We start from the raw sequence: 16439 nt of genomic DNA, 5'->3' as shown, positions 1-16439 counted from the left end.
CAGTTTGCAGCGGTTTACTTTACTGTCCATCAGGAAACTCTGTAAATCACAGAGAGTTGATGCTGAGCAGACAGAGGACATCCGAGGGAAAACCAGAAAACATTTTCTCTATAAAATATGATCCTGGTTGCCGGTTAGCTCACCTGGTAGAGTGTGCCATCATGTACGACGGCTCAGTTCTTTCTTTGTCATCCCCCATACTCTCTCTCTCCTTTCCTATTACTCTTCAGCTGTATCTGTCAAATAAAGCTCAAAAGCCCCTCAAAATATTTTTAAAATATGATCCAGTTTCACTAATATCAGTGATATAGTTGGTGATGTGTTATGTAAAGTGTTATGTGGGAGAATGTAAAGTTACATCACCTGATTAAATGTCAGTGTAGCACAAAATGATTTAAAATATTTTATTACATGGTAGAAAAGTTATATAATATTGCCGTAATACAACACAGAATACAACAACAGAACATCTAATACGTTCTAAAGTAAAGTAAAGTTAAAGTTAAACTAAAGTTCTAAAGCCTTTATCCGACAGAAGGGATCAGAGTTGTTGGTGAATCAAAGGGTTAAATCTTGAATGTAGAAGTATTTCAACCTCTTTCTCTTCTTTGGTATACATACATGACATAATACTCAAACAGAACCAAAGACAGATCAACAGATGCATTAAACATGAAAACACGTGCAAAGAAACAATGCAGCTTCATATTGATCGCACACCATGACTAATAAATGATTTCCCCATTTGGCTTTGCTTGTCAGTGCACTTTAGTCTGCCTTCCTCTGTCTTTCTCTGCTGTCACTCTCCCTCTGTGCTGTTTGTCAGTGTCTCAGGGAGCAATGCCCCGAATGGACAGCAGGTGTGCTCTTTCACACTGCAGCACATACCCCACTGCAGTGCTACCATGTCTGTGTGTGGAAGAGTGTGTGTGTGTGTGTGTGTGTGTGTGTGTGTGTGTGTGTATATATGCGTCAGGAAGGCGTGCTTGCCAGCTTGGCCACTGCTGCTGCTGCTGCTGCCACTCTGCTGAAGGAGAGGGGGGAGAAAGAGAACGCTGGAGGAGTGGAGGGAGAAAGAGAGCAAGGGGGATAGAGAAAGAGAGACAGAGAGAGAGAGAGAGAGAGAGAGAGAGAGAGGGAGAAAGAGATAGAGAGAGAGAGAGGGAGTCCAGGCCCAAATAAAGCCATGGGGGCCGGGGCTGGGCTGGGCCCCCTTTTGCTATAAATACGCTGGCCGCCTGGAGGTTCGGTTTTGGTGGTTGGTGCTTTGGACCAGCGACCACCACTGCTGCAGCAGCCCTCCTCAGGGGATTGTCTTCCACATACTCCTCATCCTCATCCTGGTCATCAGTGTTCAGGCCGTCCAAGATGCCTCGTGTGGATGCAGACCTCAAGCTGGACTTTAAGGATGTCCTCTTCAGACCCAAGAGGAGCAGCCTGAAGAGTCGCTCAGAGGTCAGTGCTGTTAATTAGTTCTACTCTGATAATGCAAGCTATAAGTACATTACAGCTGCAGTTCAGTCAGCCATCAGACCAGGATACTCCTCAGGAGGAGGGTGATCTGCTTACTGTTGCATTCAGGAAGTACACTCACGCTCACGCCTCCATGGTGGGTGACGCAATGGAGATATGTTAACTATTTATATGTGTTTCATTTATGGGTCTACAGTAATTATCATCATGATTAGAGATAAAACTGGACATATTCATTCACAGAGCAGCAGCAATGACGTACTTAACCTTAAAGGATGTCTTACTAAAGATGAAAAATGAACACTCAGTGTAATTCTATATGTGTGCCTTCTGTTTTGTGTTAGCCTGTAGGTGCACACTGCCTTTCACCTACCGTGAATGAGCATATAAAAGTTAAATGACCTTATTAAAGGTGACACAAAACAAGGCCAGCCTGTGCTGTGCTGAGGGCATAAACAATAACCGTCTACAAACAAGAACAGAAAATGAGCATTCAAAAATCAAAACTGGGATCAGATTCATGGATTTGTCATCAGTCACTGTCGATGTAAACAGATAAAACAGGGCACAGTGTGAGAAGCATCCACTGATTTGTCTCTGTGGGACAACACAAGCATCTCCTTGTTGTTTTATACTCTACAACTTCCTCAACTTAGCTGTGTGTCACCAGATCAGGGTTTGGTACCGACCCAAGTTTATGATACTGGTGTGGTGGCATTAGATCTAGGGTGAAAGGCAGAAGTGGAGGGAACTGGCCTCTGACAGGTGGCGAGAAACATGAGACACAGGAGACTTCTCAGAAAACCTGTTTAAAAATAGTACTGTGTGTTACAGTCAGGCAGAGGACATTCCATACGCCACAGGGCTATCAGGACAACATTAGCTATACACTGACTCAGATAACAGCACAGAGAACACCCAGAACCTCACTGAAGTGCACTGACGCCACTTCTATGTTTTCATCAAATCCTCTTTCCCTACAGCAACCAAATAATAAAGAAAAACACAAACAGAACTGATATGATTTCAGATGTGAGTCTACTCAAGATGGCTTCATTGCAGCGGATGCTGCAGCCGATATACTGCAGGCAAATCTAATGGCCCATGCACTCTGAAAGCATCCATCTGTTGACATTCTGACTGCGTGTGTTTGAATTATGGCTGCATTCAGCAGGAGCAGAAATCCACCTGCCAAAGCTAAGCTAACCAGACATCCACAGCATTGTCTTTAAAGGAGGGAACGTCATGGGTGATGGATAAGAAGAGGGCCACACAGTAAGGTGGTCAGTAACCAAGCACTGATGCACCACCACAGAGCATGAACATGTCCCTTCTATCTGGACTTCACCCAAGATCTCTGCAGATACTTGCACGTCTTATGTGGACAAACATATCTGCAGCATGTCAACAGATAGAGGCTGAAATGTAATGTAATTAAGTCTTTGCACATTTGCATCAGCTTAGCCTGACCTTAACCCTCTTCTGTAAAAGACCATTCATTAGTATTCACCATGTATTCGTACATATTATAGTGTATTTCACAATGTTTTCATTGTAATCACATCAAGGGGGATTTGTGATTTAATGCAAGATGATACAGATTTTATTTGCAGTAAATATGTAATGCATCTGGAGCTAACACAAACAGAGACAGATGAATTCCATTTGTTTTTATTAATAATGTCATTTTAGATTCAAAGCAGAGACCCTAAGAATGCTTCATAACCGAGGCCACTGAATCCATGTGTCATGCTCGATCGTGATTTACTGGCGAATCAAGTGGAAATTCCTGAGTCAGTGTGCTGATGTATGAAGGGAAGAGGCCTGTATTGATTTGCAGCAGCGAGATGATGGATACGCATGACTAGACACTCCTCCCTCCTCATCCATACTTCTTTCATCGCTTTCCCTCCGTCTCCAACCGCTCTGAGTTATAGCCTCATTTCTGCTGTGGCTCTCAAAGTTATTCCACCGTGAAGGTTATGGCACACTTTGTACTGTTCGCCTAATTCCACAGCTGCAGCAGTTTTGCATAATAAATGTCTTGGCTCTAGTCAGCAAAAACATTCAGCTCTGTGGGACTGTTTAGTCTAAGTTGATGGAATTATTTGAAGGCTTAAATTTATCTTGAACCCACTTTATAACAAACGAAAATCCATTCTGGTTTGGCACAATATGTTTAAATATTGACTTAAAAGCATGATAATTCAATAAACTTTCTTTGAATGATTTTTTACAGGGAAACTGTGTAACCTTTGCAAAATAGCAGACACTACAGTCACAAATAACATTTACAAGATTACGATAAAGAATTAATGCAACAGTGGCACAAGTAGCAGCAACAGCATAAGATAACTGGTCATGCCAGGTCAGAACATATTCATATTTATAGCTTATGAAATTAACTGTTCATTTGTGTAAAATGAATAAATGTGTTTCTTCTTCTTTGTGTGTCACTTCATTTCATGTCCACCCATGCTAAGCATTTACCGGTCACTGGTATGTGGTGTACTATATATATATAGATCCCCTTTGAAAGGAACCATAGCTATGACTTGCATCATCAGTGCAGCATCATCAGTGCAGATAAATGCTTTCCTGTAAAGGGAGCAGCGAGTGCGTCACAATGTGCTCCAGCTTATCACATTACAGCAGCACCAGCTGAGCTAACCATTGGGTCTAAATGATTCAGTGCATCCTCATAAAGACCACACAGACTGAGAACATGAGCCACATGAGCTGCTCTCAGTCAGCTTTAGAGACAAAACAAGTCATCAATCATAAAACACACTGTGATTAAAATGTTCATGACACACCAGAGGTATTACTAATATCTCCCCCCAGGTGGACCTTCAGAGGACCTTCACATTCCGCAACTCCAAACAGACCTACACCGGCATCCCCATCATCGCTGCCAACATGGACACCACGGGAACGTTTGAGATGGCACAAGTCCTCAGCAAAGTGAGTTTAACGGGGCCGAATGGATGAAATATAAATACCAGCATCATTGTGTTTGTTCATTTGTCTGTGTGTGGGCCTGCCAACATCTCTGTGCCGTCCTTCCGGAGAGATTTCTTCACAAAACCAGGATGCTGTGGGAAGCCTTAGGAAATACATGATTTAGTAACTTTAGAAGTAATCAGACATCTGCCAGTTTCTGGGATGTTGCTTGCTGACACAGCACCTATTAGCTCATGAAATCATGATGAGTAATAGGAAAAATATCACAAATGAATAGACAAAAAAATGGAATGTGGAGTTTAAAGTTTAGTTTTTTTGGCATCAGGATCTATTTCTGTACTGTGTGTATGTTTTCTTCTCTTTTAGCACACTCTCTTCACAGCCATTCATAAACACTACTCTGTAGAAGACTGGAAAAACTTTGCTGCTAATCATCCAGACTGCCTTGAGGTAGTGTTACCATGTTTGTCCTTTTTAAACAGATTGTTCCTCATTACCAACATAAACATAATTACACACAATCTTCTCCTAAAAGGCAACTGTGGCTTTTCTCCACAGCACGTAGCTGCCAGCTCCGGCAGTGGCGTCGCAGATCTGGAGAAGCTGTGTGCCATCTTGGAAGCCGTGCCCGCCCTCAAGTACATCTGTCTGGATGTTGCCAACGGCTACTCTGAGTACTTTGTGGAGTTTGTCAAGACGGTCAGAGGAAAGTTCCCCAAACACACCATCATGGTAAGACTGGATGGTTCACCACCTTGACTGCCAGTTATAGACTGCTGCTGTGAGATGTGTTGTCTTCGCTGCTTTCTGCCTTGCAGGCTGGTAACGTGGTAACAGGAGAGATGGTGGAGGAGCTCATCCTCTCCGGTGCTGACATCATCAAAGTGGGAATCGGGCCAGGTGGGTGGGTGCGACTGTCTGCTCATACATAGTCTGAGGAGAGTGCTTCCTCTGAGTAAACACAAAGCTGCACAGGCCTCATATAGAAACACAGACACAACTGAGGCGTGACACAGAGACATACTTTAAACAGCAAGGTCTGCCTTGTACTGTTGCATGCTCCACTTGCAGGATGTGAGTTACATCTCTGAGCTTGTTTTAAATAGAGTAAAACATAGTTTTATTAGGAGTAGATTAACCTTTGTTAACACAGTGGAACCATATAATGAGAAGAAGAAGCTCTACACTTCTCCTGGCATTACTTACAGTATATTAAATATCTTGTTCCATATGAGAGTCTGATCTCTTAGATCATCTGCTGCTGTTTTCTGACCTGAACCAACAGCACCAGATCAACAGGTTCCTGTAGCTACTGTACAGCTGCAGCATTTACAGGCAGACGGGGATAGTTACATGAAGATGGACTTCTCTAATGTGTGCACTGTGCATTGCAGGGTCCGTGTGCACAACGAGGATCAAGACAGGGGTGGGCTACCCACAACTCAGTGCCGTAATAGAGTGTGCAGACTCAGCCCATGGTCTCAAAGGACACATTATCTCCGTAAGTCACACATCACGGTGCAGAGAAATAACAAGGGATGCCAGAATTACTGAAGTTAGTTTGACATAGAGCATATATTAAGTACTTGTCAAAGCTATTTTAAAGCTGGTGGGAAAGAGTAACTGTCTCAGTCGGTGGGCATCAGTCCAACAAAAATGTAATTAATTAAGGGAATCCTTAATGGGGCTGTCATGGATGCACAAAATATGCTTTAGATATAGAGGAAACATTATCCAAACCCTTTATAGTTCCTAATCCATGGTGTAGATCGATATGATGCCTGAGCGATGAGTATCACTATTGATCATTTGTGATTCAAAGAGGTTTATTTGCTTATTTTAAGCTGGTTTCTGTCATATCTTGTTGCATAAAGGTTCAAATATGAATAATAATACTTTCAGCCAGTAGAGGGCATCCTCAGTCTTCCAAGGCTAGCAGAATAAGAAGAAAATCTATTTGACCTGTGAGTCAGCGTGAAGCTCTTTCTTTTTCTCTGCCCAGGACGGTGGCTGCAGTTGCCCAGGAGATGTAGCAAAGGCCTTTGGTAAGTATTCAACCCACAATATTTTTTCAATGAGTCACGTATCCGGGTCATGTGTGACTGTAACTGTACTGTTCTACAAATCTCTGCCTTTGCTCCTCAGGTGCAGGGGCTGACTTTGTAATGATGGGAGGAATGCTTGCAGGGCACGATCAGTGCACTGGGGAGGTCATCGAGAAGAACGGGAAGAAATACAAACTCTTCTACGGCATGAGCTCTGACACAGCCATGAAGAAATATGTGGGTGGAGTTGCTGAGTATAGGTGAGAGACTTCTATCAAGAGGTGAATAATAATTACTGAGTGCACTACTGATATGTATTCTGTTTGATTACACCTTTTTAAAAAGCAAAACTGCCCAATAATGTGTGCTTGTGTTCACGGCACCAACAGGTGCAGCACGTTTTATCAATGGAACTTTCTGTCCTGATGTCCTACTTTCTCTCTTCTGCTTTCAGGGCGTCTGAGGGGAGAACAGTGGAGGTTCCGTACAGAGGAGACGTGGAGGACACCATCCGTGACGTGTTGGGGGGCCTCCGCTCCACCTGCACATATGTCGGTGCCGCCAAGCTCAAAGAGCTGAGCAGAAGAACCACCTTCATCCGCGTCACACAACAGTCCAGCCATATGTTCACTTAGCAGGGCCCCACACTACGCTCCACACAGGCTGCATGATATGCATCGTACGTGTGTTATGCAGAGTTTGAATGTGCAATAGGAGGAGAAGCGGTGTAACACATACAGGAGAAAAGACCCGCTGACATGATCGCCCAACCTGTTTCTTTCTCAGGATACATGCTATCTGAAAGTTTCCTGCAGGTTGTGATTAAATAAACTCAAAAGTCTGACTCGAAAACATTCTCCCAGAAGAATCACGGCGCTTTCGTCAACTTAATCCTACAGCGAGTGCGTTTACATGCTCACAGACACCATAATATGCTACTGAATGCTACAGATTTTATTTTTGAATGGGCACTTATAACAGCTTGGATAAATCCTTCTCAGTTTTTGGAAATGGGAAAGGGAGAGCTAAAATACTGAGGCACGTGTATCTTTCAAAATACTCTTTTAACTTGTGTATTTACAGTAGTCAGCATCTTTCCAGATCAATAGCATATTAAGAATAAACAAGAAAGTCAGCTAACACATTGCATGTAAACACACTCATTAGTCGGGGAGGCTGATACTCGTGCTCAAATCTTTTGGGAAAACTGCTGAAGCGTATGTCGGATGGAATGTGCAAATCAATATGCAAGATTCAGAGACGCTGGCCTTTAACTGTCACTGGAGAAATCACATTGCAATAAATTGCATGCAGGACCTTCTGCTAATTTCCTCGCTGGTGTTGATCATTCTGTGAATTTTTCTCAGAGGTGTGCAAATCATATTCTTCATGACAGGCAACATAACAGACTATGTCTCCTCAGTGTTTCTGTGCATGTACTTTGGGTGTGTCAGGAAGATTACACTGAGCCAGACGAACATGAAGACCTCCGGGTTTCTGTATTCCAAACATTTGACATATTTGAAATATGCTTGATTTACTCTGCTGTGCATGTTAAACAGTCCTGTTTAAATTCACTGACTCCACTGTGCCTGATATTTTAGATCAAGAGCGTACTGAGATTTGTGGCTTCGACTGCATTGAGAAGTTGCTAGAAGAGCTCTTGAACTTCAGGGATAACTTAAAGACAATATTCTAATATACACACTGTAAAAGCAGCACTGCACCGTGTCATTGTTATTGCAGAGAAGGCAGAAGTTGTTAATAAACCCAAATGATCAGTGAATGATCAGCGTGACTCCTCTCTGGACAAAAAACTGCAGGTTGGATTGGCCTTCTATATAAACCTTTTTAAATGTCCGGATCTTTGGAGCATTGCAGGATTGAAGTTGAAGTTAAATCATTTTTTGATCTGACTTCAGTTTTTCTTTTGAGATTTAAGTTTAAAATTCTTTATAATAACTTTATTTATAATAACTGTGAACATCCGTCAGGGTCACGCAGGGCTGGAGCCTATCCCAGCTGACATCACGATGCCGCCCACAGTAACTGCAGGATCTTTATAAGGGAATGGATGGAAAAACACCGTAGAGCTCCTGTGAGCTCACTGACCACATGTTTGAGATTTGAAAACTATTGGTATCCTAACCATTGGGTGTTATGCAGGCTATTGAACACTAGATGGAGCTATTTTCTGCTCAATTTCAGCACTCAGCCAACAGTGGATGGAAAATGTCATAGCTAGTAAGATTTTAAACATAGTTTGTTTGTTAGTGCTGACATTCAAATAAAGACACACGATGCTCATTTATTCCAGATATGTCAAGGTTTCATTTTCTTTTTCAAAGAGGTGCATTTGTACAGATGTCATCAATACATACACCGACAGGGTTTCTCCATTGCTATAGAGGAAAGGGGTGGTGAGACACAGGGACTTGGTGAGTACAATATAGTACAAACAAGTTGGCTGGGAACTGCTGCGGCCCCCTGCAAGGCCAGACTGTCCGTGCAGGTCTGTGCTGATGTCCGCTTCTCTGCCACCGTCTCATGGGCCAAAATGTTTCAGTTCAGTACTTGGTGTCACACGTTAGCAGAGGAACATCTAGACAGACTGGTTGCTAGCCTCAGGGCTGAGTGTTCAGAACAGGGGGGAGGAATCAGATGAGCCACAGCTGACAGATAAGCTCCACCCCATCCGTGGCAGTGGGCAGGGTCAGAGGTCATGAAAGCGTACAGCCTGTCCCCTGCTGAAGTGTTTGTCGCCTTGCACAGAGATTCAGAACAAAGACGTTCAGTACACTGAAGAGTAATCCAAGCCATCTCCAGCATAATACACATAATATCATAATAATTAATAGTTAATTGTCAAGAATGACATTTGTTAATCATATCAAATTATATGTAATAAATTTACATATCTTATAACCCATATGAAACAGCCCACTATGTAAATTGATTGGGGTGAAACTAAACTGTTAAGTGGGCCTCTACAAGTTTTTTTTTTTTTTCTTTCTGCCTGAGTTGGTTATCCAGCGCTATGGACACTGACGACGTCATACAAAAAAAAAAGAAAAAAAGAAAGAAAGAAAGAAAAAAAAAAGGAATCCTGATCGAATTCTGTTCACTTTTAAAACACGACAAAGTGCCAAAAACACATCCTTTTTGCAAAAAGAAAGTACAAACATCAAGAAACAAAGAGCACACATGCCTTATTTTTCTGATCGAAAGGTCAAAGCTCACACACCAACATTCATTTTATTTGTAAAATTGTGCAAGAAGCCAATTAAAAAAAAAAAAAAAAAAAAAAGACGACATTAGCAGTGTTCCTCCAGTGAGGAAGCTTGTCATAATAACTCAACAATGACACATTCTCTACATAGTTTTAAGTCCCCTGACATTATATTGAGTGCTACAAGGAGACTTAAAACACAGAAAAAGCTCCTGCACCAAAGATAATGCAAACAAAGCAAAAGGTTTGAACGCAACGTTTTCGCACCATGACCAAACCAAACTGTGCCGGCCTCGTTACAAAACCTAATCGGGCGAATTAGAGCTCAAAATGTGAACGAGACGAATTAATGGCACAGGCCGGATGGTGTAGAGTGGAAAAGATTCCAAAACAAACCCCAAACACAACAAAAGAAGGGATGCAATCCATGAGAAAAAGGTTTTCCTAGTAGAAAAGAACCAAGGAACCGCCTAACACCTCGGCCCGTTGGACCCAAGAACGCGCCGGGCGCCAAGCGAGATGGAGCACAGACAGATACACACAAGGTTACGGCAAGGTGATGTGCAAAAACTTAAACTGAGCCATCTCTCTTTTTCATCCTTATCGCACCCTTTTTTTTTCATTCTCATTCTCTCTGTCTGTTTTGAATGAATGTTAGCCCTAGGGAAGGTATCGGTCTGAGACAGAGGGGTTAGACCAAGCCCATCCTAGGATTAGAAAGTGCTGAAACATTATCAAGTCTTTTACATCTACTTACATGTGCATCTCTGTTGGTTGGTTGTTTTTTTTTCTTTTCTTTTTTTTAAATTCTTTTTTACAAAAAGTGGTCCCCACTAGCAATGAGGTTTCTTTTTTTTTCCTGTGGGTCTCACCGAGAACCGTTGAGGGTCAGGGTTTACGATCTCACAGACAATTAGGAGGAGAAAACACTCCGTTACGCACACACACACACACATACAGATGTGTCACACACACAAACAAACCCTAACACGGTCATACATTTGAACACCAGGTGTACATTAAGCACACGTAATACACACACGCGACATACGGTGCAGACACGCAGCCAGGAGACATGAGTCTCACACACACGCTCAAATTTAGGAAGGCCGCAAGGACAAAAGGGAAAGGGAGGTACAGGAAAACTCTCCGTTGGTTTTGTTTCACTTCACACACATCCTGATTCTCATTTTACAGATGTGACACACACATCAGCAGACAGTAAAATACACAAGCTATCAACAAGGACGAGACACTGGAGTAGGACTATGCTACATACACTTGGCACGGCAAAAGGGGGGGAAACTAAATGTAAGTATTGCACATTGTGGTACATTTCAAGGTGATAAAAAGGTTCAACTCGGGATCATCTTAACAAAATTAAAACTGCGCCAAACCCTCACAAAAATGTTGCTATGATGTTCCGATCTCTCTCCTGCATTCACAACGTGTCTACATCTCAAATTGCTTTGTTTCATACTCTATTATTAAGCATGCATTTCCACTTAAGTATAAACACAATGACCTGTATAAGCTAGTAGTGAAAAGGAGACCGAATATCAAAAGATGAAGTTACAAGAGGGGGGTATAATCCAGGCCAGGCCACACTGACAGGTAGCTAACGGTTGTTGAGGGTTAATCGATTGCTTTGCCTCAGGAGGAGGTGCTTGTGAGGCTGGCTGGCTATGCTTGGGTACCTGAAACAAAGTTAACGAGGTCACTACGGGAGTCGTGGCAACGAGGCAGACCTGGGCGGAGTCAGAAAAACGTCTGCTGGTTACTTCAGGTGACGTATGCTCACCTTGCAGCGCCACAAACAAAGAGTTTGTGACTCCGACCAGCTGGGAAAGTGGAGGTTTTAGGGGTTATGTTCAGTTACTGCATATATGAGACACATCCCTGAAAAACACTAGCAACCGTTGTTGCAACTGCAAATTCCTATGTTTAAATGTACTTCATGAGAAGGGAAATAGTGTTAACTGAAGTCGTATTCAGGTATGTTAGCTTCCAAAAATATTTTCCAGTATATGACAAGATTTTCTCTGTGGGAAGAAAGGACGAGTTGTTTTGGTTGTAATGCTAGAGGATCATTATTAAATGTTTATTGCAGAGGATCTGAGTGGGTCCCACTCACACGAGGCCTGAATATTGTTGAACTATTGCTTTCTAAAGTAACCAAAGCAACAAATGCATCACTTGGCTTTGGCTAAAAAAAATCTTTTTTTTGTTTTTAACCTGACAGTAAAAGTTCAGATGGTCTGAGTGGTTGATACATTAGTTTAGATGTCGTGGTTCTGCTTTTTTCACGTATTGGAAAAGGGGGTTGGACCAAAAAAAAGAAAAAACAGAAATGGACATACATTTACAAAACAGCCACACATGCACAGAAATTGCAAAACATGTACACACCCACACATGCACACACACACCACTATTTCTACTCATGATGTTTCAATAGGAAAAGGAAGAAATGAAAATGCACTACTGTGGTGGTGTTGATCTGAGAAACCCTGTCATATTATTAAAAAAAAAAAAAGCATTTTCAAATCTCATACAGGGTCTTCTCATTCACTCACCATCACCATCACCATTACCATCCATCTACCCATTTACCACCTATCCATACATACCTCATCCATCTGAGCACACATCCATCCTGCAACCATCACCCTGGTAAACTCCCACCACCTGACACGGCGTTGCCCCACACAGCTTAACCTATATATAACAGGTGGAGGTGAAAATACGACTGACACACTTCTTAGAGGCAAACGACGCTGCCGAGCTAAACCAAATCTCTGCCATAATAACAACACCTAAATACAGAGGCTGAGTAGAAAGCTCAACAGATATGCCTGCGGGATGCCACCTCCTTAACAACACGTTTGTGCCGGCAGCCTCGCGCGCACTAATCTAACTACTGTGCATAATCATACTGTATTGTTACATGCAGCATGAGGAAAACATTTACATGTTGAATGGCACCATACAATTAGGACATACTAAATCCCAGACCACATGTCCACCGTCACCGCCAATTTGTTTATCTAATAAATGGAAAATGTGAACTATGAAACATCAGTGCAAGTCAGTTACTCTGATGTTAGAGAAAAAATGCAGACTATATATTTTCTGTATGTTATAATCAAAGAATCATTAGGTGGTATACACTTGACATCACACCTCAAAAACAGAACTGAACTCGGGCTGTCATGTGCAAGAAAATAGCCTGTGAGGATGTTCAGCTTAACAAGCTTTGCTTACAAAGCTCCAAATGTTGGGGACAACCAAGCAAGCACATCTGTTGAGGTAACTGCTACATCTTAGCAAAATAGGGTTTCAGCTGGCTGAAAGCACAGGCCATGTTCAAAACTGAACCCTAGTCCCTACACCCTGGTTTCAACAGCAGGAAAAGTGGACAAGAATAAGTAAATTTTCCTTCACACACGACAAATCTTTAACTAAAGTCAGTAAATTCAGTAGGCAGGCACATCTTCAAATTCTGGCTTACAGCTATGTTTATGTTCGATAAAAACTCAAATGTAATTTGACCATGACTGTGTAAATGTCGAAACTTTTCCTCTACAATGTGACAAGTGCCTGTTGAGGAACAAAAACCCTGGTCTCCTCCAGTGTGTTACGTGGTCTAGGGCTCGTTTCAGGACAGGGCCTTTAAAAAAAAAAATTATGTCTCCACCCTTCTCCCTCCTCCTGATGTGCAAATTGCAAGATTCTCTTAAGTACGACTCCAAGTAGAAACACTGGACATTTAGCACTGTCTACATTACAAATGAGTATATCCTTTTCCTATACACAGTATACATACACCCATACACAAACCCACACACATACACAAACACTTGCTGTACAACTGTACTGTTAGCAGTGTGCATTAATCCAATGTCAGTCAACTAGTGTCTTTGCAGGAGGGACAGTATGCACCGAAAAGCATCTTTCAGCCAACAACAAATACATTATAGGTTTCAGGGATGATCTGTATTGGTTTGTATTTGTGTAGGCATGTGTGTGTGTGTGTGTGTGGACAGACACAGACCAGCATCATGCACACTCGAGCACACGCACATATAAATTACAAATATATGACACCCTTCAAAATTCTGTGGCGTGAGCTTATAACCAACACTCTCAGTCTAGTACAGAACATCATTGGGATATTTCAAAGCCTTTTTCTTCCTTGTTAATTCTTATGCCTGATCCCAAACTTTCAGAACACATTCCAACACTTTTCCCCTAACCTTACGAGCGCACATGCTGAAAACCCACCATATTTCTAATTCCTTTTGTCACCACATTTTTCTCTCTCTCTACCCGTTTTCTAACTGCAATTTGCACCAATACCTGCTCACGATCATCCCTTTCTTTGTGATCCCATGGCACATCTGCTCCCGACCACTTCACTTTTCCAAAAGCTTCACCATCCAAAGTGCTGTTGCTACTTTCTACCCTTGTCTAAGTTAAAAAATAAATCTAAAAACATACAGTACTGCGTAAATAAAGAGACAACAAATAATTTTTTGTCGGCTGTACGGTGAGTGTGACAGGTGTGTTAAGTGCTTTGAAACATCTTGACCCTCTCAGAAGTGACATGCAGATTTTCTCACGGTTCCTCTCGCACAGCCTTTCTCCTTAAAAAAATAGAAAGAAATTCATCAATAAAATGACGAGGATTCAATGAAGTCTTCCTCTTAACATTTTCATTTAAAGTGAAGTTTTTCGCCAACCCAGTATGTTTGCACTTGTTTGTATTAGGTTAGGGTATCTCACATTTATACATCAACATTGACCCACCTAGGTTCAATCTAGGACTAAATGACCCCTGATTAAGGTTTTTGACAATCATTGAAAACAACTATCTGGTGAGATAGAAGACGAGGGGTTTAAGAAAAAAATAAATCATTAAAAATGCTCAAGATGAAAGTAAAGACTCCACCGTCATCAAACTGAACAGAGTAAGTGTTGTTCCCTCTCTATTGTGTGGCACACTGGCACACCCTGATGACACTGTGAGTAACACATCGTACGTTTTTTCCAAACTCCAACTCTGATTGGGCAAATAGTGCAGGATCAGGTGACATTATATCACTCCCGTGACCCAGTGTAAAACCACTGGCATAGCAAGAGGTGGAAGTGTTTTTCATCCAGTGCACAGGGAGTGAAATCACTGTCAAGAAGCTAACTACGAGCTAATTCAATTTTAGATTTACATAATGTGTAATGCGTAGCCAGCCAAGAAGAGCCATCAAGCATCGCCCCTGTGTGCCACACAGCCACCAATAAACATGTAGCACGCTCCACGAATCCCTCACCATAAGTCATCTCATGAAAACCACCAAAACGGCACCGATTGCTTGTGTGATATTAAATCCATCTATAAAAAAAAGTGTTATAAACTACATGGACTTAATGTAAGGTGATACCATGTAGGGTAAATTTACCTCTACGGTACAGTATTCAAGATAGAAAAATAAAAACAGAAAACAAAACTTTAAAACCAAGACAAATGAAACATTAATGTGGGCAGTTTTTTTTCAGGTTTTTTTCTCCAAATCCCAATGGTTATTTAACAGTCCTGCTAGCCTTCACTTGCCAATATTCGACCTTCCCTCAATGCTGACTTTCACCTCATGAGGGATGAAGGAAGGCTTGGGCAGGGTCAAGGGCGGCTCCTCCTCTGATTTTTCTACTTTTCGACCTTCAGGGGCAGACCATCTCCGCTTCCTGCCTCCTGAAGACTTACTGCAGCCAGCTTCTGCGCTGACCTGACCCTTAGAAACTGACCCTCTTTCCCCGAACATGAGATCTCCGTTTTCCACATTGGTGCCCGCTCCACTCCCATTCCCACTTCCACCTTTCCCTCGCTGGCTGATGCCATTCTCCCGCTCGCTGTGCCTGGAGCCTCCTCCACTGCAGCTTTGGGGAGCGTCTAAGACGGCTCTGTGGGATTTGAGGTGCCCGTAGCTGAAGGCAGGGGTAGCCAGCTCCAGGGGTTGAGTCTTCTTCAAGGATCCGTTCCTCAGGTTCTTGAGGGTGAGTGAAATACAAACATCGCCCACAGAAAGCTTGGTGCAAGGCAGCTCCAGAAGCTGAGTGGTCCGGTCAGGGCAGCATGAAGACCAGCCTTGGCCGAAGACGAAAAAGGGGTACTCCACCAAGACCTCCACGCTCACCTGGGGGAGAGGGAATGGTGGAAAGACACATCAACACAAATACACTTCTTTGCTTTAAAGCTCTCTTAAGCTTGCACACCATTCCCAGCCAAAACACTTAAAACAACCCAAAATGAATCAGGAATAGCTTCTTAACGATGAGGCTTATCTGCATAATTTAGGTCTCATTTGACAGGTAAGAAGCTGAAGAATATGAATCTAATGTAAGTAAGGATCATATTTTAATGTTCTAATGTAAATATTGCTATTTTTCTGGACAGTGAAAGTGAGAGGCAGACAGGAAACATGGGGTGAGAGAGAGAGATGGAGGATGTTGCAGTTGTATGATATGCGCCTTAAACTCTACGCCATTTTGCACCCCAAAAAATATTGCTTAATCCTGACGAGTGCATTGAAGCATGTTCTTCCTTCTGATCCCCACATAAAATACATAAATTTGTCATGTCAAATACACAAAACTGTTCTAACGTTGGCTGAGAAGTGTGTTGCATGTTCATAAGGACAGAGGAGGCTGGTTGTCAAAAACTACAAGGGCTTTAG

At 42.3% G+C, this 16439-nt stretch overlaps 2 protein-coding genes across 6 annotated transcripts in view; one reads left to right on the top strand and one right to left on the bottom strand.

Annotated features, from left to right (window-relative positions):
- The first annotated feature begins 1112 nt into the window (after positions 1-1112).
- Positions 1113-7816, top strand: gmpr (guanosine monophosphate reductase). Its single transcript, XM_010734992.3, has 9 exons — positions 1113-1455; positions 4318-4437; positions 4804-4887; positions 4996-5169; positions 5256-5337; positions 5832-5938; positions 6440-6482; positions 6583-6742; positions 6937-7816. Exons 1-9 carry the CDS (start codon positions 1369-1371, stop codon positions 7115-7117), a joined length of 1038 nt encoding a protein of 345 aa, XP_010733294.1. The 5' UTR covers positions 1113-1368; the 3' UTR covers positions 7118-7816.
- A 954-nt stretch (positions 7817-8770) lies between these two features.
- Positions 8771-16439, bottom strand: part of atxn1a (ataxin 1a) — a 90469-nt gene continuing 82800 nt past the window's right edge. For 2 of the 5 annotated variants that reach the window (XM_027287349.1, XM_027287350.1), the window contains 2 exons: positions 15354-15899; positions 8771-14357 (listed from right to left, as the gene is read on the bottom strand). In XM_027287349.1, coding sequence (XP_027143150.1) covers positions 14307-14357; positions 15354-15899 — 597 coding nt within the window. In that variant the 3' untranslated portion in view covers positions 8771-14306. Of the gene's footprint in view, positions 15900-16439 lie in introns of all 5 variants that reach the window. The other 3 variants (XM_027287347.1, XM_027287348.1, XM_019268373.2) reach the window with 2 other exon arrangements.

Source organism: Larimichthys crocea, chromosome XIII, assembly GCF_000972845.2.
Source record: "Larimichthys crocea isolate SSNF chromosome XIII, L_crocea_2.0, whole genome shotgun sequence".
NCBI classification, from domain to species: Eukaryota; Metazoa; Chordata; class Actinopteri; family Sciaenidae; genus Larimichthys; species Larimichthys crocea.
This window is presented reverse-complemented; position numbering and strand designations above follow the sequence as displayed.

Coding starts and splice junctions, on each gene's coding strand:
- gmpr (XM_010734992.3), top strand. CDS start 1,369: ATGCCTCGTGTGGATGCAGACCTCAAGCTGGACTTTAAGGATGTCCTC. Junction 4,438..4,803: donor TGGCACAAGTCCTCAGCAAA/GTGAGTTTAACG, acceptor CTTCTCTTTTAG/CACACTCTCTTCACAGCCAT. Junction 6,743..6,936: donor GGTGGAGTTGCTGAGTATAG/GTGAGAGACTTC, acceptor TTCTGCTTTCAG/GGCGTCTGAGGGGAGAACAG.